This window comes from Grammomys surdaster, unplaced genomic scaffold (assembly GCF_004785775.1).
Source record: "Grammomys surdaster isolate TR1022 unplaced genomic scaffold, NIH_TR_1.0 170, whole genome shotgun sequence".
NCBI lineage: Eukaryota > Metazoa > Chordata > Mammalia > Rodentia > Muridae > Grammomys > Grammomys surdaster.
The window spans coordinates 23,162,249-23,187,108 of record NW_021604618.1 but is presented as its reverse complement, the minus strand read 5'-3'; the positions used below and the strand labels follow the sequence as shown (position 1 = coordinate 23,187,108).

Here is a 24,860-nt window from a genome sequence, read left to right as displayed (position 1 = left end):
CTGGTGGTTCCTCAGAAAATTGAAAATAATATCTACCTCAAGTCCCAGCTGTACCATTCTTGGGCATATAGCCAAAAGATGCACCACCATGGCACAGGAGTGTGTGTTCACTATGTTCATATCGGCCTTATTTGTTATAGCCAGAAGCTGTTAACAACCTAGATGTCTCTCAAACAAAGAATGGATACAGAAAATGTGGTTCATTTATACAGTGGTATACTATTCAGCTATTAAGAATGAGGACACCATGAGTTTTGCAGGCAAAGAGATGAACTAGAAAATATCATCCTGAATGAGGTAACCTTGACCGAAAAGAACATGCATGGTATATACTCACTAATAAGTGGATATTTTAAAAAGTACAGAATAACTAGGAAATAATGCACAGAATTCAAGAAGGTTAATAAGCAGAAGGGCCCAAGTCAGGATGCTTCAGTACCACTTAGAAAGGGGAAGAAAATAATCATGGGAGGCAGAGAGAGGGAGGGACCTTGGTGAGAGCAGGGAGGGGAAGGGAAAAAGGGGAACGTGATCATGGAGGCTGTGTGTGTGTGGGGCTGGCGGGGGGCAAGAGGAGGGAAGCCCAAAGGGCCAGCAGAATGAATAGAAAAATGCAGCCTTGGTGGGTGGGAGGTGGGGGAACCCTATAGAAAGTACCAGAGACCTGGGAGGTAAGAGACTCTCAGGACTCAATGGGAGTGACCTTAGATGAAATGCCTAACACTGGGGAGAGGGAAGAAGAGTCTACCTCCAATAGCTAGACAGGGCCTCAAATGGAGTGATGGATTACCAACCTACAGTTAAATTTTCTGACTTTGAATTGTTCCTGTTTAAAAGAACTGCAGGGACAAAAATTTGAGAAGAGACTGGAGGGAAAGGAGGTCTAGTGACTTGCCCAACTTGGGATCTATCTCATGGGGAGGCACCAAGGCCTGACACTATTACTGGTGCTATGGTGTACTTACAGACAGGAGCCTAGCATGGCTGCCCTCTGAGAGGCCCAACAAGCAGCTGACTGAGATAGATGCAGATACCCACACACAACCGTTGAACTGAAGTTGGGGACTCCTATGGTTGAATTAGGGAAAGGATGGAAGAAGCTGAGGAGGAGGGCAACCTCATAGGAGGACCAGCAGTATCAACTAACCTGGACCCCTAGGAGCTCCCAGAGACTGAGCTACCAACCAGGTAGCATAAACAAGCTGGTCTGAAGCAGAGCCCTGGTCTGAGGCACCCGACATATATAGCAGAGGGCTGTGTGGTCTGGCCTCAGTGGGAGAGGATGTGCCTAATCCTTGAGATACTTGAGGTCCCAGGGAAGGGGGATACCCAGAGGCAAGAGGGGGAGCACCCTCTCAGGGGCAAGGGAGAGGGGGAATGGGGTGAGGGACTGGGGGAGGGAAGGGGAAAAAGGCTGGAATGTAAATAAATAAAAGAATAATAACAATGATAATAATAAAAACAAAACCAAAAACGTATTCATATAACGTAACTGAGTTTTTAAAGAAATCAAAAAAACTCCCACTACATATTACCATATCATCTTTGAATAAAAATATCTTAACTTTAAAAAAAAATCAAACATGAATAGAACTGGATGAATTAAAAGGTCTTGCCCTCAAAAAATTTAATATATTAGAAAATTTATTCTATTTGGGGGCTGCAGCAGTGGCTTAGTAGTTAAGAACACTGGTTGCTCTCTAGAGGACCTGTGTTCAATTCCCAGTACCCACATTATAGCTCACAGTCATTTGTAAATCTAGTTCTAGGGGATCTGATGTCATCTCTGGCCTCCAGGGCCACTGCACGCATCTGGTATGCAGACATAATAAATGCATGCTAAATACATACACACAAAATAATGAAACAATTTTTAAATATATAAATGACATTGTAAATTGTGTCTGAGATTCTGAGACTGTCTGCTCTAAACCTAGATTTCTGTCCATATTCAACTGTCAGGTTCACTGACCTTTTCTGTTGGCATAGATGGATGCCTTGACCCATCATTCTATGTCTATCTTTCCTTGCCTTTGATTTATATAACTATTATTTATTAATTCTCTTTTTATGGGATATTAATTATAGCACATATATAAATATATGTAGTTTTAAGATAGTTGCAAACCTAAGTGTTTAAAAACATGTCAGCATCTCAGAAGCCTGTTCCTGATCTCATGCATCTTCTTTACTCCAAAGGTGTCCAGTTTTTGTGATAATCATGTCTTTGCTTTTCTTTTTAAAATTCCTACCTGTATTTCCATTTTTAAATATAGGTTAGGTTTGTTTCTTCTTGAACTTTATATTTAAAAACTCATGTGACTTCTCTTGCCTTGTTTTCAAGCATTAGGGACTTACTTGAAGTGTTCTGTATACTAATGGGGTTTTCTCATTTATATTTTAGCTTATTCTTTGTGACAAATAAAACAATTCACCCTCCAAGATATTCACATTCTAATCCACGAATCCTATAAATAAGATACCTTAGGCGACAGAAGGGATTTTGCAGATGTGATTAAATTTAAACCTTTAAAGTCTTTGACAAGGGAGGATTGGTTTGACTGTCAAGGTGAGTCCAGTGTCATTACAGGGTCCTCATAAAGGAAATCAAATAAGCATTTTTTAAGAGAACGAAAGAAAGAGAAGAGGAGAGGGTGGGGGAGAGAGAGAGAATAAGAATATAAGAGATTGAGTTATCAAGGTGCTGCAACACTTGCTTTGAAAATGGAATGAAATTATGAGCCAAGGAGTTCAGGCACCTTCTAGAAGCTGGAAAGGAGAATGATTTTCCTATAGTCTCTAGAGAGAACAACCTTGCTTCCACAGTGACATCTGGATTTGTGACATCCAGCACTGTAAGATTATAAACTTGGGTCAATTTTGCAGCTTCACTGGGGCACCAGTAGGAAACTAACAAGCCTGTTTACCATATGAATATGCTAGAACTTCTCTTGTTCTCTCTGTGCTGGGCATTTAGATTGTTGTGGACAGCATGATTATGAATTCTTCCATATCCATCTTAGTGACCAAGAGTTTTTCTGGGATACATACCCTAAGAAAGGAGTTAGGATGTCCCAGAGAAGCACATGTTCAGTCATCTACACAGAACTATCTCAGGTGTACGCACAATGGTGTACAAAAGCCTACATGTTTTCCTGTTGTTTCTTTGGAGTTGGGCATGATGGTGCACACCTATAATCCCAACACTTATGAGGCTCAGAAGGAAGGATCACTGAGTTCAAGGCTATCCTGAGCTATAATAAGGTACTTCACTGAGGGGAGACTTTGGAGGGAGGTGAATATGAGAAAAATATATTAAATATGTGTGAAATATAATTTTAAATATGTATGAAAATATCATAATGAAACCTATTGTTTTGTTCAATTAAAATATGCTAATAAAATGAGACATTCCCCCCCCCAAAAAAAAAACCTTTAATGCCAGCTGAAATAATGCCTCTGTCCTTTATTTTATGAAGGGGTACTCATTATGTCCTTCAGGTGATACACACTTGGAAAGTAATTTATACTTTATAACTTTATAGTAGTAGATGGCATTGGTTTGTTTTTATCTTGTCCCCCTCTTTTCTTTTTTTGGTTTTTTGAGACAGGGTTTCTCTGTATAGCCCTGGCTGTCCTGGAACTCTGTAGACCAGGCTGGCCTCAAACTCAGAAATCTACCTGCTTCTGCCTCTCAAGTGCTGAGATTAAAGGCGTGTGCCACCACCGCCTGGCCCTCTTTTCTTGTTTGTTTCTTTTAGTTAGGATCTCAATGTGTATCACTGGCTGGCTGGAATTTAAAGAGATCCACCTGCCTCTACCTCCTGAATGCTAGGATTATAGGTATGTGCCATCACACCTGGCTTTATTTGTTTTGACTAACTAGTTTTTCTACAAATTTTTACAGCAAAAATATAACAATGTAAATGCTATAAGCAAAGTGTAAAACAATAATTTTCATTTTCATAGGAATTTGATAAATAGTAGTTGTTTAATAGGTCCCATGCAAACAGAATTGGTTCTTTTGATAAGTAGTCTGTCAATACAGAGACTGTTTTGTAGATACTGTATTTGTGAATGAGACTGTAAGCTAAGAAATTTGCAAAGTGACATATTACATGGGGCTACTATTTATTGAGCACAGTGTGTCAGGTTTTGTTAGAAGTAAACACTACATACATCATTTATTAGCACTTTAAATCCTTAGATACCATTGTTAGACTGTTTAAAGGCAAATTTGCAGATTATACTGTGAGGGTACAATGATCTCAGCAGTAATGGAAAAACAACCTATTCTTGTTTTTAATAGATAAGAAAATGAGGCAAAGAGAAGTAATACCAATAATCTAACTAGTCCAACCTTAACCTGTGTGTCCTGGAGCATCTCTAGAGTTAGAAGACAGTAGATTCACTGCAGTGTTATGCTAATTTCTCAAATAAAACTTTTTGTATTCGTTCATTTTCTTGTTCTGTGACTGATGATGTCAGGGTTTACGTACTGTAGTGGACTAAATAGGTTTGGCTCCAAGAGACTCATGTGTTTGAGTACTTGGCACAGAGGGAATGACACCATTAGTAGATGTGGCCTTGTTGAAGAAAGTGTGTCACTGTTGAAGAGTGCTTTGAGGTCCTATAATCTCAGGTCTGGCCAGTATGTCACAATCTCCTTCTACTCCCTGTGGCTCAAGATATAGAACTCTCATATACTCTAGCACCACTCCTGGATGCCTAGAAACCCTAACAAAGACACTCATTTGCTGTTTTTCCCTTCAATCATTTGCTATTTAGCAAATGTTTCAAATGATTTTTTTAAACCACTTGTTCTTTCACATTTACAAGTTGATCTTCATTTAGCACGTTCCATCTATATTTGATTCTCTTTGGGTCTGTTTTGTCAACACATCCAGATTTAGTACCACTGTCAGAATTTATTACCATGAGTTTTACTCCCTATTTTAGATCATTAAGACTATTACCAGAGCTGGAGATGGTGGCACACACCTTTAATCCCAGCACACAGGAAGCAGAAGGATCTCTGTGAGTTCCAGGACAGCCAGGGCTATATATATATATAGAGAGAGACTGTCTCAAAAATAAATAAATAAATAAATAAATAAATAAAACAAAGCAAAAGGATATTGCCAGGAAGGAAAGTATTCAATAATTCTCTTGAAGAAGGTAGTATTATTGCTCTGACATATGGTATTAGTATTAATAAATGAGTACAGCATAGTTATTTTAATTTAATTGTTTTTATAGCATGTTATATAGTGTTTCAGTTATCTGTGATGTAAAATTGAAAAGGAACCTGCACTTGTGCCTCAAACACTAGAAGCCTGACAAATTGTTACCTGCTGCTCGGGATGAGTCTGACTTTGTACTCCAGGCTGCCTTCATGATCCTCCTGTCTTGGCTTTAGTGTGTGTTTGTCACTGTGCCCATTTCAGGACCTGGGATTTTAAAACGTTTATCTCTCAGTGTCTATTTGTCAGCATTTTGGGTATAACCCAATCGGTGGGAACCTCATCAGTGTGGGCTATAGGCGATAGTCAGGGTAGACTTCAACAGTCACAGAGTAAAGCAGGGGAAGGATTTAAGTTTGCTCTGACGGTGATGGGAGGTTCTGTCTCTTGAGAGTTGTTAGACTCACAGGACAGTTCCTTGTTAGCTATTGATACCTGTTATTCCCGGAATTGTGTAATATTCTAGAAACTGCTTCTGTTTTCTGCCAAGTGGTCCTTTCTATGGGGTAATAGGGTAGATGCTTCATGGTAGCAAGCAAACAGGGAGAGACAGAGAGGAATTATCTTTGCTGTTTTCTTTTAATTAGAGGCAAGAAACTAGATCTACCTTAACATCAAGGGAGGGAAATGATCAATAGCCGGAGATTGAGGTAGTTGGGAGATATTTTAGAATTATCTTTATTTCTGGGTGGTGGTGGTAGTGGTGGTTGACTAAGCCAGCTCAGTCAGTCAACAGGGTCTCAAGTGCAGGAGTGAGGACTGAAAAGAAAAAGACAATTAGAGAAACATTATAATATGACTCCAGCCAGTGCTGAGGCTGAAGCAACTTTAATTTTTCCCAGCCAGCTTTCATACCATTCTAGGTACTTGCAGAGAATAGAGTCAGTTCTTAGATCAGAGACAAAGTAATCAAATAAGGCAAAGAACAAAGAGATCACACCAGGTAGTAATCAAACAAAGCAATAAACAAAGTCCCTGAGTCCCTAGTTCTTAGGAGGATTACTGACAAAAGGGAAGTCACTCATTCCTTGCCTGTGCTCACCTTGATCCTTGCGTTAGCTTAAATGTGAATACTCTTACCTGAACCTAACCTACTTCCTCCTCCAGAGCCCTGTGACAAGTACTTGCCAAATGTCTATAAGCAGCACATTTTTATTAGCGGCACCAAAGGCTCTCCACACGTGGTGATTGGTGATAGTGGACACCTTTGATCCCCTCACTCCAGAGGCAGAGGTAGGCAGATCTCCAAGTTCAAGGCCAGTCTACAGTCTGGTGTACAGAGTGAGTTCCAGGACAGCCAAAGCTACACAGAGAAAAACGCTGTTTTTGTTTTGACAAAAAGAAAAAAAAAAAGGAATGTGTGTGTGTGTGTGTTGGTCTCAAACTCATTTTGTATGTGTGAATGACCTTGACCTGATTCATTGCTTCTGCCTTCCAAGTTCAGGGACTAAGAGTGTGTATCACCACTCCCTACTTAAACTTTATTTTTTGTTGTAGTAAAATATACATAATATTTGCCTTCTTAAGCATTTTGAAGAAAACAGTTCAATGCTAAGTATGTTTGTTAATTAACTTTTTACCTCCTCAAACTGGATCTTTTTTTCCCCCTCAGAATTGTAAAACCGGTAAGATCAAGTGCCTATTGAAAGAGACTCACTCTTGGCTAAGAAGAGAAGTAGGAAATAGGTTGGTATTATGTACACTTAGAAATGAGAGGGATTGCAAAAAACTGATGTTAAATTTTCAAAAGTTACATCTCTGTGAGGTGGGGGTATGCACATTCCTGCATGCATGTGTGTTGTGGGTGTGTGTGTGCACATTCCTGCATGCATGTGTGTTGTGTGCATGCCTCTGCCCTCGTGAAGATCAGAGGACAGACTGCAGGAGTCAGTTTTCTTTCCCCATCATGTGGGTCCCAGGAGTCAAACTCAAGTCATCAGGCTTGGCTGTCACTACAGAGCTATCTTGCTGGCTCAGAAGTCAAGTTGGTTATTGTCCTAGACCTGATGTATTTTGCAAAACTTATATGGTATTCATTGCCTCAGGTTCTTTTTACTTTCCTTTATTTGAGGCCAAAAGAGGGCATCATATCCCCTGGAGCTGGAATTATGATAATTGTTAGCTACTATTCACATGCTAGGAATTGAGACACACAGACACACACACACAGAGACACACACACACTCACTCATGTAGCCTAGACTAGCCTTGAACTTGATGTGTAGCTGAGGGTGGCCTTTGTCTGGTTTAGTAGGTTTGATTAGCTTGATAGACTATATGGACAATGAAGGCTAAAATATCCTTCTTTCTGACCCTTTACTGAAAATTTTTCTTACGGTTACGAAGACTCATTTATTGCCGTTTGGCTTAACTTCCTTTTTTTTCCTCTCTTTTAAATAAAATCTATTAGTGTAATTTTATACAAAGGCAGCATACCATACCCTTTTTTTTTCATCTTGCTTTTTTCTCTTAACAATATTTGGATTAAAAAGACAGCTCAATTGGTAAAGTACTCACCTCTCAAGCACAGGATCCTTGTTTAATATCCAGAACCCGAATACAAATGGCGCTGGGCATGGTGATTCTTTCCTTTAACCCCACTACTCGGGAGGTAGAGTCAAGGATGTCTGGGGCTTGCTGACCAGTCTAGCCTAATCAGTGAGCTCTAGACCACTGAGACTCTGTCTCAAAGGTAATGTTCCAGAGTGTCTTAGAGTTGCTATTGCTGTGATAAAACAACCATGACCAAAGCAACATGGGGAGGGAAGGGTTTACTCAGCTTACTGTTTCCTCATCACAGTTCATGACCACAGGAAGTCAGGACAGGAACTGAAGCAGGACAGGAACCTGGAGGCAGGAGCTGATGCAGAGGACATGAAGGAGTGTACTGCTTACCAGCTTGCTTACCATGGCTAGCTCAGGCATCTTTCTTATAGAACCTAGGACCATCAGTCCAGGGATGGCTCTACCCACAATGGGCTGCGTCCTCTCCAATCAATAAATTTAAGAAAATCCCTAACAGGCTTGCCTACAGCTGGATTTTATGGAGGCATTTTTTTCAGTTGAGGCTCTCTCCTCTTTGATGATTCTAAGTTTGTGTTAGGTTGACATAAAACTAGACAGCACACTGAGGATGACATCCAGGATGGTTTTCTGGCTTCCACACATGTAACATGTTTTTCTCTCCTATTTGTGGGTTATGTTATAGTTTCCATGTCTATTAGGCTGTATCTTTTGGTATTTGTTTTCCATAGATCTACTGTTCTTTTGCTGTTTTTCTTTTCTAAAAGTGATTGTTTTAGTGGTTTGTCGCAGCCTTTTCCTGCCTACATTAATTAATTCCTATGCATTTGAAGTGCATTTTGTAAGATATAGGTGAGATTTTTCAGAAGGTAAGGGTGCTGGCTGCCAATCCTGACAACTTGTTTAGTCACTAGAACCTATATGGTAAAAGAACAGAGCTGACTCTTGTAAGTTGTCTTCTGACTTCTACATTTGCATGTACCAGAAATGTACCAGTACACGCACTAGCACATGAAAGATGAATGAATGTATTTAACGAGACATTAAATGTTATTAGCTCTACTGATATTAAATTGTATGCTAAACCAATTAAACTGTAAGCTGTGCCAGGTCTGGTAGCAGATGCTGTGATACATACAGTTAATCGGGAGGGTGAGCAGAAGAACCACAGATTCAAAGCCATCTTGGGTTACAGAGGGAGTTAAGTAGGAGCCTGAACAATTTGAGCCTGTCTTAAAAAATAAAAAGGCTAAGGATATAGCTTAGTGGTAAGTCCTTGCCTAACATGCTCAGGGCCCTAGGTTTAAAATTGTAAGTATCATAAATTGGCTACCATGCCTTTTTCTCTGATAATTGTGTGTACTTAGGACAATGGTCCTTCTGGGTCAACTGCCATTTGACCCTCATGCTATGTCTTTGTGATGGCTGGTCATCTGTACTGGTAAGACCATGTGAATTATACAGTCTTGGAATGTAGTTCTAAAGAGTCCCCTATCCTTCTGAGGAAGCCACATAATAATGTATAGAATCAGTAGGCTTCTTGAGGCTAGAATATTATCTGTGTTAATTAGCTCTGTTGCTTCTGTTTCTTTTGTTTTAGGTTAAATGGAATCCACCCTTGGGAGCTAGATGCTTGTGTAGCTGTTTTACCTCATCAGTATTTTGCAATGAGTGGAGGAGGAGAGCAGCCAGATATCCTCAGTGTTGGAATCCTGGTCAAAGAAAGATGGAAAGTGGTAAGTATAGAATAAAGAAAAGGAAAAGAGAGGTGGGAAAAAGGGTGGAAGAGTAACAAGCATGTGAGGTAATAAGTTTTGGTAGTCTAATAAAAAGTAACAGTTTAAAGGAGCAATACCTATGTTGCTTATATGCCTAAAGCAGGTATTTTGACTTTTATTTCTGATTGTTGTGTTCATGCTCTAATTCTTAGACTTGTTTTATAAGTTCCAGATTTTGACTTACTATAGCTAATATAAATAAAAGTATATTTGAAGAAAAAAAACAAATTAAAGAGTTTGAAAGTACATTGGACTGTTTTTTCTTTTTTTTTTTTTCTTCCTTAACATGTACATAGATAGACTTAGGCAACAGTTTCTGGTTAGGATGTTTAATCTTGTTTCTCCTCCTAGAATATTTGAATTGTTCTTACCTCAGTGCGTATCTTTAAAAGAAAAGGACTTATTATTTTTTTTAATGTAGCCATCTACAGAGTTTTTGCCTTTGTTTTATGATACAGGCAATTAGAACCAAGGATTTGCATAATCTAGGCAATTCTACAAATGAAACACACCCCTAGAAATTTTTTTTTTTTTTAAAGATTTATTTACTTTATTTATGAGTACACTGTAGCTGTCTTCAGACACACCAGAAGAGGGCATCGAATCTCATTACGGATGGTTGTGAGCCACCATGTGGTTGCTGGGATTTGAACTCAGGACCTCTGGAAGAGCAGTCAGTGCTCTTAACCACTGAGCCATCTCTCCAGCCCCTAGAAATTTTTTTTAATGAATGTTTTGTGAACTTTCACAATAGGCCTATAATGTGTCATTATGTATCTTTTTGTGACTTTTCTATTGATAATCATTACCTAGGTCTGTTACTTCATTAGAGATATCAAATCATTGGTATTCTATAAATATTTTGTTTATTAACAAATATATCTGTAAAGACTATCATTCATTATTTGATTACTTGAAGATACAGTTTAAGAAAGCAAAATAAATGATTGTTTTTTTTTCTTTAGTTTTAACATTCAAATGACCACTAAGATTTTTCTGTTTAGTATATTCACTGTATTGTGAGGCCTGGAAATGCATTGTGGTTGATAGAATGCTTACCTAGCAATGAGGCTCTGGATTAGATCCCAGCACCACATAATTGTGTGGTATAGTTGGATGTCATAGCAGGGTCAAATTCAAGGTGACCAATTCTGCTATATAGGGCATGAAAGGCCAGCCTGGACTAGGCACCCTTGGAGTGGAGAAAGGGTAGAGGGAGGGAAGGGAAGAGAGAAGAGACACAGAGTGGTAGAAAAAGAAGAAAAAATTGTTAATTTATCTCAGAGTTGCCTACTGTCTTATGTCTGTAGCCCTAGTACTGAGGAGGCTGAAGCAAGAGGATCATTAATGGAGTTTGAGGCTAGCCTGGACTATTGGTATTTCCTTGGTCAGCCTGGGCTATAGTGAATCTAGCTTACAAGGGAGTGGGTGCTGGAAGATGGTTCAGTGAATAACAACACTGGTTGCTCTTGCAGAGGACCCAGGTTCAGTTTCCAGCACTGACATGGTGACTCACAAGTATCTATGCCTCCAGTTCCAGAGGATCTGATACTATCTGCTATCGTCTGATCTTTGAGGGTATCAGATGCTTACATGATGCACATACACACATGCAGACAAAACACTCATACACATAAAATATAAAAATAAATCTAAAAGTAAATAGAATGAAATGAGTCAGCTAATAAAGGCACTTTCCTCCAAGCCTGAGTACCTGAGTTACATTTCAGGTTCCCACATGGTAGAAGGAGAGAACTGACTCCCATAAGCTGTCTTTTGACTACCACTTGTGCCCCTTGGCATGCATTTACCCATGTGCATGCATGTGTGAACACACACAGACACACCATTTGGTGTGTTTTATTCTTTGTAGTTGTTGTCCTTACAGACTTTCAGATTATTTTCATCTGATTAAGGGGATACCCATTAAGAAGCCTCTGTCTTAGTCTTTCTGTTCCTGTGATAAATAAAGCACTACGACTACAACTTATAAAAGAAAGCATTTAACAGGACTTAGAGTTTCAGAGGCTTAGAGACCATGATGGTAAAGCAAAGGCATGGTGGTTGGATGTTGTGGTAATTATCTAAAACGGCCTCTGTCAGGCCGACTATCTAAGCTGCGGCGCCTCTGCCTACCTCAGCCGCCATGTTTCTCGGCCAGAGGCCACGTGTGTGCCACAGCTAGAAATGGCCAGAAAGAAACACAAGCCCTGCCACTCACGAGACGCCAGCATGGGAGATGGCTCTGCCAATCTTTCACGCTGTCTCCACAAGGCTGGGCATTGCCCAGACCATCCACGAGAGCCCAGTAGAAAGATGAAATTCTAATGCTTAAAGATTAATCAAAGGCGTATATATTTGGTAATGATCAGTAACACGATACCCATACAATCAGAAGTGTAACCCAATACCCAACCTAGAAATACCAACTACCTTTGACTGCTACAGACACGTGAACATTCGCCTCCATCTCCTCCCCCACTTTTCTCTCTTTCCTCTCCTAGCACCTCCTCTTCCTCTTCCTCCTCTCCTCCTTACTCTTCCTCTTCCTCCCCAACTCCTCCCACATTAGCTCCTACATCTCAGCTTCATTCTTTCAAATTCTGGAGATACAGGTATGCACTGACTATCTTTTTTTTTTTTTTTTTTTGGTTTTTCAAGACAGGGTTTCTCTGTGTAGCCCTGGCTGTCCTGGAACTCACTCTGTAGACCAGGCTGGCCTCGAACTCAGAAATCCACCTGCCTCTGCCTCCCAAGTGCTGGGATTAAAGGTGTGTGCCACCACTGCCCAGCATGCGCTGACTTTCTAACAGTCTTCTGTGCTCAGCATGGAACCCAAGGCAACACTGGCTAGGCAACATAGATACTCCTCCCTCTCCCTAACAGCCTTTTAATGGCTTTCTTGTCCTAGACCTGGAATATATCCTCTCACTGACTACTTATTTAAAGGAACTATTTTTTGTTTTGAATAATTACATCTTTATTTTTATTCAGTCTTTTGTCAACTAAAGTTTTGTTTTATATGCTTTAACTCTGTTTTAGTGTTTTCCTAAATCTATTAATAGAGAATCTTCAAGGAAAAGAAAATATGTTAGTGGCTTTAAAATATTTTTATTACATTATGCTTGTGTGTATGTGTAGGAGGCTAGGTGTGACAGTTCACCTGTGGAGGTTCAGAGGACATCTTGTAGGACTCAGTTCTCTCTTTCCGTGTTAGTGGCAGGTGCCTTTTCCCAGTAATCATCCTGCTGCCTTGTGGCAACTTTTTTTTTTTTTTTTTTTTTTTTTTGTAGTGCTGGGGTTTAAACCCAGGGCTTCAAAGTATTGGAAAGTACATATTCTAACACTGAGTTGCATTCATTGTCACTCTTTTTTTTCTAATAAAAAATGTTACCAATTAGCTAGATCAGTAAACTTTAAAATTTTTCTTCACCCAGTATAAAAAAAAGAATCATTTCATTATCATGCAGGAAGATTCTAACAGTTGGTAACTGTTTATAAAAGTCAGGTAATGTCATTTTGATGAAAGCAGTATATTAAGTATTGAGGTAAAAATTGATTATAAATAAAGTGACAGCTTGGTGACATGACACTGGCTAGTAATATCAGCCCTCAGGAGCCTGGAGAAGGTGTATTGTGAGTTCAAGTCCAGCCTGAGCCAGATATGGTGGCACATGCCTTTAATCCCAGCATTGGGGAAGTAGAACAAGCAGATCTCAGTGAGTTAGAGGCCAGCCTGGTCTACATTGGGAGCTCCAGGACAGCCAGGGCTATATAGAGAGATCCTGTCTCAAAAAAAAAAAAAAAAAAAAGATTAGCCTGAGCTACATAGTGAGACCCTTTCTTAAACAAACAAACCACAAACTCCAAGATTAGAAATGTCCTGATGCCTGGGTTTTGCTAATGCTCTCATTTTTCCAATCTGGTAGTTCATTTTCTAGGAAATCTCATATGTGTATGACTTCCAAAGATATAAACACATGGTCTATGTTTGATTTGCTTTTTTAGAGAAAGAAAATAGAAGCTAACAAGCTGGTTTAGGGCTTTCTTCAGAACAGGCATAGCATCTGTTTTTAAGTCACATTTAAGGAAGTGGGAAACCAGATTCTATACCTTCAATTTTATTTTTAATTTTTGCCATTGCTGAAGATTGAACCCAGTGCTTTGTATATATATCTTAGACAAGAAGTCCTCTACCATTGAATTATATCCCCACATTCTACTTCTTGACAAGGGAATGTCAAGGTCACATTTCCTTGTTCAATAAGAAAAGTCTTCTGTACATTGCATTAAAGAAGAGAGGGTTGAGAGATAATGTAGTTGATATCTTTAATGTATGTGCGTGCCCTCAGCATGCTATATTACCAGTGAGTTAGTTAATGTCTCAGAACAAATGAAGATATCTTACAGCTTTGTCAAGCTTAAACAAATTATTATTCTACTATTGTTCAAATGGCATTAATAGGAATAGACTAAAGACCCAACATAGATTTTTTTAAAAGAAATTCTGTCATTTAGTTAAAGTTCTTTTGTATCATCAAATAATAAACTATCAATCAAACTTACAAAAATATACCCTTAGTGCTTGTTCAATGTTTGTTTGCTTTGAAGCAGTCTGATGTTGTCCTGTTTGTCTCTGAATACCTGGGCTTAGCTGATCCTCTCAGCCTCATCTTTCAGCGCAGCTTAGGTTTTAAGTTTACATTAGGTCTTATTTCGTGGACAACATACAAAGAATCAAGGTAGAGCCCCACGAGGAGTGGCACACTTGACTGCATAGTTCTGGACCTGGCTCCATTCTGCTCTCACACTGTAGCTACTTGTCTTACTCTCCTCTAGTCACCAAACAAATTTAAATAACTGTGGCTTAAGCATGCAAAGCAAACACTGTAATTAAGCTCTAATTATATAGTTAGGACCTTGATAAGTACTATGTAAAGAAATAAGTTAAATGGCCACTCTTTAAAGAAGCCTTCTGTGTAGTGAGGTAGGACATTGACAGTGTTAAGCAAACATGAAGCTGGGTGTGCTGCACATTCCTACAATCCTCACACTTAGGAGATGCAGGCAGGAGTATCAGGAGTTCAGGGTCACTGAGGCCGACCCACCAATTCTTAACCCCAGCTTAAGAAAACAAACACCTCCCAGGATGATGATGAATGCCTTTTTAGCCAGCCAGTACATAGTTCCAAAACAGCCAAGGCTACATAATAGAGATCTTGTCTCCAAAACAAAACCAAAAAGTTACTCAACATGATTTAAGAGACAGTGATAATCCAAGGTATGGCTTGATAAATTTGCTAATTGAAAAGGTAAACAAATCATTTTTATAGAAGTTGAGATAATAAAGTGACCTAAAGGGTTGTGTGTATACTTCAGTTGTATAGTGCACAGGACTATGGGTGTGATCCCTTGTACTACAGGAAGAAAGGGATGAAGGGATAGAGCATAGATCGAGTAGTCAGTGAAAATGCTAGTGTCGAAGGAAGTAGGGCATGACTGGAGCATGAGCCTCTTGGAAGGTTTAGGATCTTGGGCCTCATGCCTTTGGTAATAATTTTGTATATTACATCACATTCTTAAGGTTTGCTTATATTATAAGAGTACATGGCTTTAGGAAGTGGAAGACTGGTTTCTTGACACATCTTGCTTAAAGCATATCACTCACCTCAGAATTTCAGAGCCTTTTACAGGTCTAATTGTGCTTAGATTTCAGAAGCTGTTTATGATACTCCATTATTCTGATGTTCTCCAATTAAGTTAGCATTTAAGGTATTGCTGGAAGCATTTTGTTGATTACAGCTTATTTTGAAGTGTAGATGTGTAGCAGAGTTCTCTGAGAGATTGTAGAAACCCATATTGCTTGTGTGGATCCTGTTAGTCCTGCTACAGAGATGCAAGTGGAAGACTGAGTACTGGCTGCTCATCCCTTTCTTCAGCCTTCCTCTTTACCTTAGACTAGACTGATTCTATATAAGATTTTAAATGGCAAAGAGATTTCATTGTTTAAAAAGGCTGCAAATGACTACTTTAGATTAACCAACTGGCTGTTGAATGGTACTTGTAGGAATTGATTCTTTTAGATACTGTGTTTTTGTGACAGTTTTGATGCTGACTGTAGACCTTTAATAATTATTTATAACTGAAATAATTTCATTGCTTTCTGTAGACAAATCTGTAGGCAAGTATTAATTATTTCCTGCCAATTGTGTTCTCCTTGCTGTATAAATGACTTAACAATATTGAAATCAGTTATCATAAAGTAGGAATGGTAAAATTGCATGTTTTCTACATGTAAAAGATGAATTGGCTTCCAGTTAGAATCTTTGCCTAATTTTGAGTGTGTTTTTGTTTTGTTTTCTGTGCAGTTAAGAAAGATTGGGGGTGGGGGCTTTGGAGAAATTTACGATGCCTTGGACATGCTCACCAGGGAGAATGTGGCACTGAAGGTGGAGTCAGCTCAGCAGCCAAAGCAGGTTCTGAAGATGGAAGTTGCTGTGTTGAAGAAACTGCAAGGTAAGTTGGCTTTGAATGATGTGCAGTGAAGTTTTGGGTGATAGTTAAAATCCTTTTTGTTTTTTTTTTTTTTTTTTTTTTTTTTTTTTTTTTGGTTTTTCGAGACAGGGTTTCTCTGTGTAGCCCTGGCTGTCCTGGAACTCACTCTGTAGACCAGGCTGGCCTCAAACTCAGAGATCCACCTGTCTCTGCCTCCCAAGTGCTGGGATTAAAGGCATGCCTCACCCCCGGCTTGGGTGATAGTTTATAAGTGTTTTAATATTCCCTGGTTAAATTCTCTATACTAATGGACTGCTCTGGTGTTAGCTAGTTATAAACACGTTGAGTATGTTTGTGTTGAAGGCTTTATTATATAATAGAAATGTGTAATTGCTAGAGTAATTGGGCTTTGGAAATTCCTTTTCACAATAAGGGAAAGAGAGAATTAGGATCACCCAGCTGCTCTAGAAAGTGCTGTGGTAACATTTGCATCTTCCTTTAAACCAATCATAAAAACCTCTGAGACATTTCTCCACTTGCCTTTGTGTATTAAACAATCATGAATCACATTGTGGAAGCTGTCTTCAAATCATACTGCAGGGTGGATTAAAAATGTTAACTAATGGGCTGGTGAGATGGCTCAGTGGTTAAGAGCACTGGCTACTCTTCCGGAGGTCATGAGTTCAAATCCCAGCAACCACATGGTTGCTCACAACCACCTGTAATGAGATCTGACACCCTCTTATGGGGTGTCTGAAGACAGTTACAGTGTACTTACATATAATAAATAAATAAAAACCTTTGGGCCAGAGTGAGTGGGGCTGGAATAAGAGGGAGAAGGGAAGGGGGAAAAATGATAAGTAAGGCTGTGTTTTTCTCATTAACTTTAGTTTCAGAGCATAGCTCATTAATTTTGAAGTTCATATTACTACTCAGGTACCTATATTTTTACCATTAAGGACAAATCATTTTTTCTGATGTAGATCCGATGGTCATGCAAAACCCTGAATTTGTTGCTAATGTCTTATCACCTCTGTGATCTGTGTTTAATGGTTCACTGTTGTAGTACTAGTATCACCTCTGTGATCTGTGTTTAATGGTTCACTGTTGTAGTACTAGTATCACCTCTGTGGTCTGTGTTTAATGGTTCACTGTTGTATTACTAGTATCACCTCTGTGATCTGTGTTTAATGGTTCACTGTTGTAGTACTAGTATCACAGTTATATAAGGCTTTTTGTCCTAAGATTTCTAATTGTCAGCGTTTCTCTACTGGTTGTTTAATTATAAATCTTTCAAACTCGTTTTTAGCTCAAATTTAGCTTTCCCAAGGCACAGTACATCAGGAAAATCATAGCTCACTCAGCCCTCATTGTCACTACTAAAATCCAAAGGCTCAGAAAAGGAAAAATGGAGCAAAGGATGGCTCTTTCATGTTCTCAGTCCCACCCTTCCCCCTTTCCTCCCTAGTTATTCCAACTTAATGTCGAAGTCACAGATATGTGCTCCTGGACTCCCTTGTCCAGGGCCGCACAGGGCCTAAGTAACTGCCTAGCGTAGTCCGTAGGGGCATGGATATCAACACCTGCTTGGCCGAGTCAGCACAGCCTCCCCAGTCTCTCCTCCTGGCCTGTCATGATCCTGTGAGACAGGAGGCACTGCTACAGCTCCTTCAGGACTTCGGGCTACTTTGGCCTTGATTTGGTAATATTCCATTGTGATAAAGCTTAAAGATTAGTTTTAATAGGTTTTATGAGTAAAACTGTCACTGGAGCTTGTTTTATGAGAAACCGCTGGACATTTGTGTTCTTCATTTTATCATTTAAAGTTACTGTCTAAAATGGTTTTTGTGAGCTTATACCTGTATGAAACCTATTCCTCAGACCCCTTACTTTCCACAAATGAATAGGTTTTTGACCTTCTGCTCTATATTTGAGTGACAAGGGTCAAGGACTACCTAATCTAAGCCTTCTGTAGTGCCTATGCTTCACAACTTCTTTTTGAGGATGTTTTGTAGACATTTGCTTTGCTGGAGGCACGATGTGTCATGGAATGACTCCAGAGTGTGACTAAAGGCTATCTCTTATGAGATTAGTCTCCTATATCCCAGGCTGGCCTTGATCCATGTAGCCAAGGATGATTTTGAACCTTGGATCTTCTTGTTTCCCACCTCCTAAGTGATGGGATTATGGATGAGTACTATGCCTGACTGACCATGGCAAAAAGGCAGCTTTTCTGGGTAGAGCTGACAGCAGCACTAATCTATAGACACAAATAGTTGTTTAGAGGGTAACATTGACTGGCACATCATGTTCTTTTGGCAAAACAACAAAAATAGCTTCCCTGCTAAGACTTAGGACCTCCATAGCCACAGGCTTTTGACTTAGCTCACAATACCAGATGTGAAATCCTTCCTGTGGAGTGGGCATTAAATCCAATTGAAAGTGGTTTGTTACTCTTATAACACTATTCTATATTATTATTATTTTATCTTGGTTTTTTGAATCAAGGCTTCATGTGTAAGCCCTGGCTCTCCTGAACCTGCATTATAGACTAGGCTGTCTCAAATTCAAGATCTACCTGCCTCTGTCTCCCTAGTGCTGGGATTAAAGACGTGCGCCACCACTGCCCGGCTTCTTTTCCCTTCTCTTCTCTTCTCTTCTCTTCTCTTCTCTTCTCTTCTCTTCTCTTCTTTTCTTTTTTGGTGTTGGATTCCCTGGGTTCAGAATTACTGACAGTTGTTTGCTGCCATTTGGGCACGAGGAATTAAACCCAGGTCCTCTAGAAAGAAGCCCTTGTAACCACTGAGGGCAAGCCCCACACTTCTTAATAAAATGATCATAAAAAGGAACCCTCATGACAAACTTGCCAGAGTTGTATCAGTGATCTCAGCTTACCCGGCCAGTCGTTATTACTGCGCAGGGTCCACAGCTCAGGAAGACTGGTGATGACAGTTCTCTCCTAGCAGCCTGCATAGCTGCTTCTGCACTGTGAAGGCTAGCTAGCAGGGAAAAGGCTTTCCAGATCAGTTCCAGGTTGATTTCTGTATGTCTTGTGTCCAAAGCTAATGACATCTTCAGTTATAAGGGCTTGCCATCTGGTTTCAGTGTGCAGCTACCAATAGTGGCAGTAACTTTTGCTATTTGTGGGGTTTCAGGAGCCTCCTTGACCAGCAGCTTGTCAAGAGGTAGCCTATCTCTAGTATTGGGACTTTTATTTAATGATCCATGGTTTCTGGGAATATCTTTATCCACTCAACACAGGATAGGTTCCTTCCTTAAAATTCCTCATTAAAATTTTAAAAAGATTTATTTTATTTGTGTGAGTGTGAATATTTGTGCTTGCATACATGTGTGCATGTAACGTGTGTGTTAATAGTCACAGAGGACAGAAGAGAGCATTGGATCTCCTGGAACTGGAGTTGTAAGTAATTGTGAGCCAACTTATGCCAGCACTGGGAACTGAGTTCTAGTCTGCTAGAAGACCAGCAAGCTCTTAACTGTTTTCAGCCTCATTAAAATGTGTATGTGTATGTGTGTTGTGTGTTTGTTTGTTTTTGGCTAATATTATGCTGTTTGTTTTTGTAGTATAATTTGAAATCAAATATAGTGATATTTCTAGTATTAATTCTTAGAAGAATTGCTTTAGGTATCTAGGTTCAAGCGTGTGTTCATATAGATTTTTTAAAATTATTTTTGTATATTATGTATTTTAAAGACAAAGTCTCTGTGTGTAAAACTGTTGTTATACATGTGTCCTTGAACACAGAGATACGCCTCTCTGTCCTCCGAATGCCTGAAAATAATTATTTTTCCTTTTATTTTTGAGATAATATATTTCTTCCCTCTCTTTTTTCCTCCAAAGTCTCCCATATCCTCCTCATTGCTTTCTTTCAAATCCACAGCCTCTTTCCTTTAATTTCTACATCAAATATGTATATGTACTACATATATTTCCAGCTATATTGCTCAGTCTATACAATGTTACTCATATGTATGTTTGCAGGGCTGACCATTTGGTATTGGACAACCAATTGTTATGTGCTTCCCTAGGGAAGACTTATTTCTTGAAGTCTCTGCACTCCTTAGTTGCTTATAGTTCTTTGTGTAGGATTGAGGCCTTGTGTCCTTCCCCTCAGCCCCACCACCAGCATCTTCAGTATGCCTTTGTTTTCCTTATTCAGCTCATGTTTAGGCGGTCACATTAGTGAGACTTTATGGTTGTGCTTCTGGCATTACTGGAAGATAGTACCACAGCAAGATCCTGTGGCTCTTAAATTTTTTCTGCCTCTCCTTCTACAATGTTCCCTGAGCTTTAAATACAAGAGTGATTTGTAGATATATTCACTGGGTATGGGCCTTAACAACTCTGAATTTGATTGGTTGTAGTTTTATGTCATGGTCTCTGTATGTTGCAAACACAAGTTTCCTTGATAAGGGGTTGACAATAAATTTTAAGAATTTTTTTTCTATTTCTGTGAAGAAAGTCACTGGGATTTTGATGGGGATTACTTTAATCTGTAGATTACTTTTGGTAAGACAGTAATTTTCACAATGAGTCTTCAAATCTATGAGTATGGTAGGTCTTTCCATCTTCTGTTTTCCTCAATTTCTTTTTTTTTTTGGTTTTTCGAGACAGGGTTTCTGTGTGTAGCCCTGGCTGTCCTGGAACTCACTCTGTAGACCAGGCTGGCTCAATTTCAATTTCGAGTGGTGGTGCGCCACCACCGCCCAGCTGTAAAAATTCTTAACAAAATACTTGTAAACCAATCCCAGAGCTGGGAAGATGTAAAAATTCTTTTCTTTTTTTTTTGCTAGCCTCGAACTCTCGAACTCAGAAATCCGCCTGCCTCTGCCTCCCAAGTGCTAGGATTAAAGGCGTGCGCCACCACCGCCCGGCTAAAAATTCTTAACAAAATACTTGTAAAACAATCCAAGAGCTGGGCAGTGGTGGTACACGCCTTTAATCCCAGCACTTGGGAGGCAGAGGCAGGTGGATTTCTGAGTTCAAGGCCAGCCTGGTCTACAGAGTGAGTTCCAGGACAGCCAAGACTACACAGGGAAACCCTGTCTCGAAACACACACACATACACACACACACAAAGAATTTTTACATCCAAGTGCATCAGGAAGATTGGCGTTCCTGTTTATGGAATGGTTTGAGAAGCATTGGTGTTCTTCAAAGGTCTGATAAAATTTACCAGTAAAATCCTCTGGGGGCCTTGTCTGTTTTTTAGTTGGGAGATTTAAAATTACCATTTCAATCTCACTGTTATAGATCTGCTTAAATTATCTCATTATGATCTAACCTGGCATGTGATATGCATCTAGAAATTTATTACTTTATGATTTGCCAGTTTATTGTATTATGCTTTCAAGGGAAGACCTAATAATTTTCTGAATTTCATTGTTATCCTTCACAGTGGCTCCCTTTTCATCTCTAATTTGATTAATTTACACCTTTATGTGGTTAGTTTGACTAAGAGTTTGACAATCTTATTTTTCTTCAATGAGCCAATTCTTTGTTTCAATGAGTCTTTGTATTTTGTTTATTTGTTTCAATTTTACCAATTTCTTCCCTGATTTCTACTTATTTGACTTGTTCTTCAATGTCCAGGTCCCTTGGGTGTATCATTGTTTGAGAGTTCTCTGATACCATAATGTAGACAACTGGAGTTTTAAACTCCTTTCTTAGAATTATTTTCATTGTTTCTTAGAGTTTTGTTTGTTGTGTTTTCATTTTTCTTTGATTTTAGGAAGTTTTAATTTCTTTTTTATTTCTTCAGTGACCCATTTGTCATTCAATAGTGTGCTGTTTAATCTCTATGAGGTTGTGTTATATCGGTTTTCTTGTTGTTGGCATGTAATCTTACTCCATTGTGTACAAGGCAAGGAATTATTTCAGTCTTCCTGTATTTGTTAAAACTTGTTTTTTGTCCTAATATGTAATCTATTTTAGAGAATGTTCCATGTGCTGCTGAGAAGGATATGTATTTTGTAGCATGTGGATAAAGTGTTCTGTAGAGGTCTGTTATTTACTTGATCTCTAATGTCATTTAATTTATGTATTTCTCTGTTAGTCTTTGTTGGGAAGACATGTCAGTTGGTTAGAGTGGGTATTCAGGTCACCTACTGCTACTGTGCTAGGGTTAATCTGTGCTTTTGCATCTGGTTATTTTGTTTTTATGAAATTGAATGCACCCATGTTTGTGGCATATAGTTTCAGGCATATAATGTCTTCTTAATGGATTATTCCCGAATTAGCATCTTTGTCTTTCCTCACTGTTAGGTTTGAAGTCTGTTTTGTCAGATTAGAAGAGTAGCTTGTTTCCCAAGTCCACTTGCTTGGGGAACTCTTTTTGATTCTATGTAAACTCCAGGCCAGCTTGGACTACAGAGTGAGTTTCAGGACAGTCAGGGATGCACAGAGAAGCCCTATCTCGAAAAACAGATAGATAGATGGATGGATGGATGGATGGATGGATGGATGGATGGATGGATGGATGGTGGATGGGGATTATCTTAAAACTGTTTTCTGAAATGGCTCAGTTATTAAAAACTGTTGTTGCTCTTGCAGAGGACCCTTGTTTGGAACTGTCATATGGGTTCCTAGCACCCATATGACAGTCATAATTGTTCCATAACTCCAGTTCCAGGGGATCTGATGCCTTCTGACCTCCATAGGCACCTGGCACACATGTGGTACATATACATACATTCAGGTAAAACACTCATACAAATAAATCTGAAAGAATGTTTCTTTTGCTTTTATGACTTGATTCTTTATCATGTCCTGGGATTCCCACTGGAACCTTCGTATTATTTTATCCTTGTTTTGTCTGGTCTAGTTCCTCTGCCTTGTCTTCAGGCTTATATTCTGTCCTCTCTTTCATCCACAGAAGTCTAATTTGACTTCTGTTGTTTACTTCCATCATATCAGGCTGGGATTTTGGTTTTGTTTTATTTTTGCCAGGATTCCCTTTGCTGATTTCCTCTTTCATACCTTGTCTTCCTTATTTCATTCAGCCATGTGTATTCTCAATCAGAAGCTTATTTTCTTCTTTGAACATACTCTTTTGAGCCCTCTGTCTGGGACTACATTTTAAAAGGTACTTTACAGGATGAAGGGCCTCTCCTCCCACTGATGCCCAACAAGTCCATCCTGGGGGAGGGGAGAGGACGAGGATCAAGAAATGGGATAACATTTGAAATGTAAATGAAGAAAATATCTAATAAAAAAAGGTACTTTATTAGATGTCATTACTATAGGGTTTTTGGAGAAGTTACATTGTCTTGATTTTTCTTGTTCCTCATTGTAATTTAACTACAATTAATGTAATTAATGTTAATTACATTATATTGGGCTTTAACATCTAGAATTATTTTTTGGCTTGGTTTATTTTTTAAATCAGCTATATTCTTTCAGTTAGAGTACTTGCAGTGTTCACATAGGAAAAGTTGGGATGCTGCTAAGGTCTACAGATTTTAGAGACTGTTGGATATATGGGAATTTATAATTAAAAAACCAAAGCATGAAAGAAAAAAAAAAGAGACATAAGAGTTAGAGGGGAGGGTAACCGGGTAGTCGTGGTGTGAGACTTAAATCCCAGCACTTGGGAAGCAGAGGCAGGCAGATCTCTGAGTTCTAGGACAGCCTTGGCTACACAGAGAAACCTTGTCTTGAAAAACCAAAAAAGAAAGAAAAGGAGCGAGAGGGGAGAGTATATGCATGAGATTGGATGCAGAGTATAGTTTGGTAAAGAATGCCGTATAGTAAATTAGATGATGAAACAAACAACAGTTTGGAAACCTAACAGAGCAACATACAGGTAAAAACTATGAACAGAGAAGCTCTCTGATTTCTCTGGTTCTAATATGTTGTGTGCTGGAGGGACAAGTGGCAGCTTTTGATCTCAGCAGCTTCAGTATTCTTGGGGTTCTGGCATGTCGGGGGTGGGAGGTACCCTCCAACCCTTGCTGTCCTCTGTGGCTCTGGATCCTTGAGCCAAGTGTATGAAGAGCAGAGCAGCTCTTCCCTTGCAGTTCTCTTGCTCGCTTAGAGTCCTTGATTCTGCCAGAGAGCATGCTTCCTGTTGGGCTGGGAGTCTCAGCTTTCCTGCCTCCTTCTTTACAGGAGTCTCCCTCATGCTAAGTACTTTTACCCCCTGTCTTTTCAAGACTGTGTAACCCTGGCTTTCCAGGAACTAACTCTGCAGACCAGGCTGGCCTGGAACTCAGAGATCCACCTACCTCTGCTTGAGTGCTGGGATTAAAGGCATGTACCACAATCACCCAGCAATTGAAAGTTTATTTTTTTCCCCCACAACATAATATTTTTATTGATAATTTGGGAATTTTATATAATGCAGCTTGATCACATTCACTTCCTAGTCTTCCCAAGTCTACCCCCTCTTCCTTTCTGGCCTCTCCCAAAGAAAAGAAGAAAAGAAAAAAGAAGAAAAATAAATAAATCCAATTTGTATTACACATTTACTCAATGAAGCATGGTCAAACCCCCAGTGGCCAGCCCCTTAAAGAAAACTAAGTCCTTCTTAATGGACAGCTATTGTATTTTAAATTTGTCATTTATAGTATGCTTATAAGTAAAATAGCACAAAAATGCTTTTTACATTAGAATATAGGGTAACTTTTCTAATTGTTGTTACTATTGTTGTTGTTGTTAGTATTTTGAGACAGGGTCTCTCTGTGTAGCCCTGAGTGACTTAAAACTTTCTATATAGACCAGGCTGGCCTCAAACTCACCCTCTGCCTCTGCTTCTGCCTCTCTGCCTCTCTGCCTCTCTGCCTCTCTGCCTCTCTGCCT

General features: G+C 39.3%; 1 protein-coding gene across 2 annotated transcripts in view; it reads left to right on the top strand.

The window, feature by feature from the left end:
* Ttbk2 (tau tubulin kinase 2) overlaps positions 1-24,860 on the top strand; it is a 118,853-nt gene that overhangs the window by 18,421 nt on the left and 75,572 nt on the right. The window contains exons 2-4 of one of the 2 annotated variants that reach the window (XM_028767143.1): positions 6,856-6,929; positions 9,367-9,502; positions 15,913-16,060. In XM_028767143.1, coding sequence (XP_028622976.1) covers positions 9,434-9,502; positions 15,913-16,060 — 217 coding nt within the window. In that variant the 5' untranslated portion in view covers positions 6,856-6,929; positions 9,367-9,433. The remainder of the gene's footprint in view (positions 1-6,855; positions 6,930-9,366; positions 9,503-15,912; positions 16,061-24,860) is intronic. The other variant, XM_028767144.1, reaches the window with a different exon arrangement.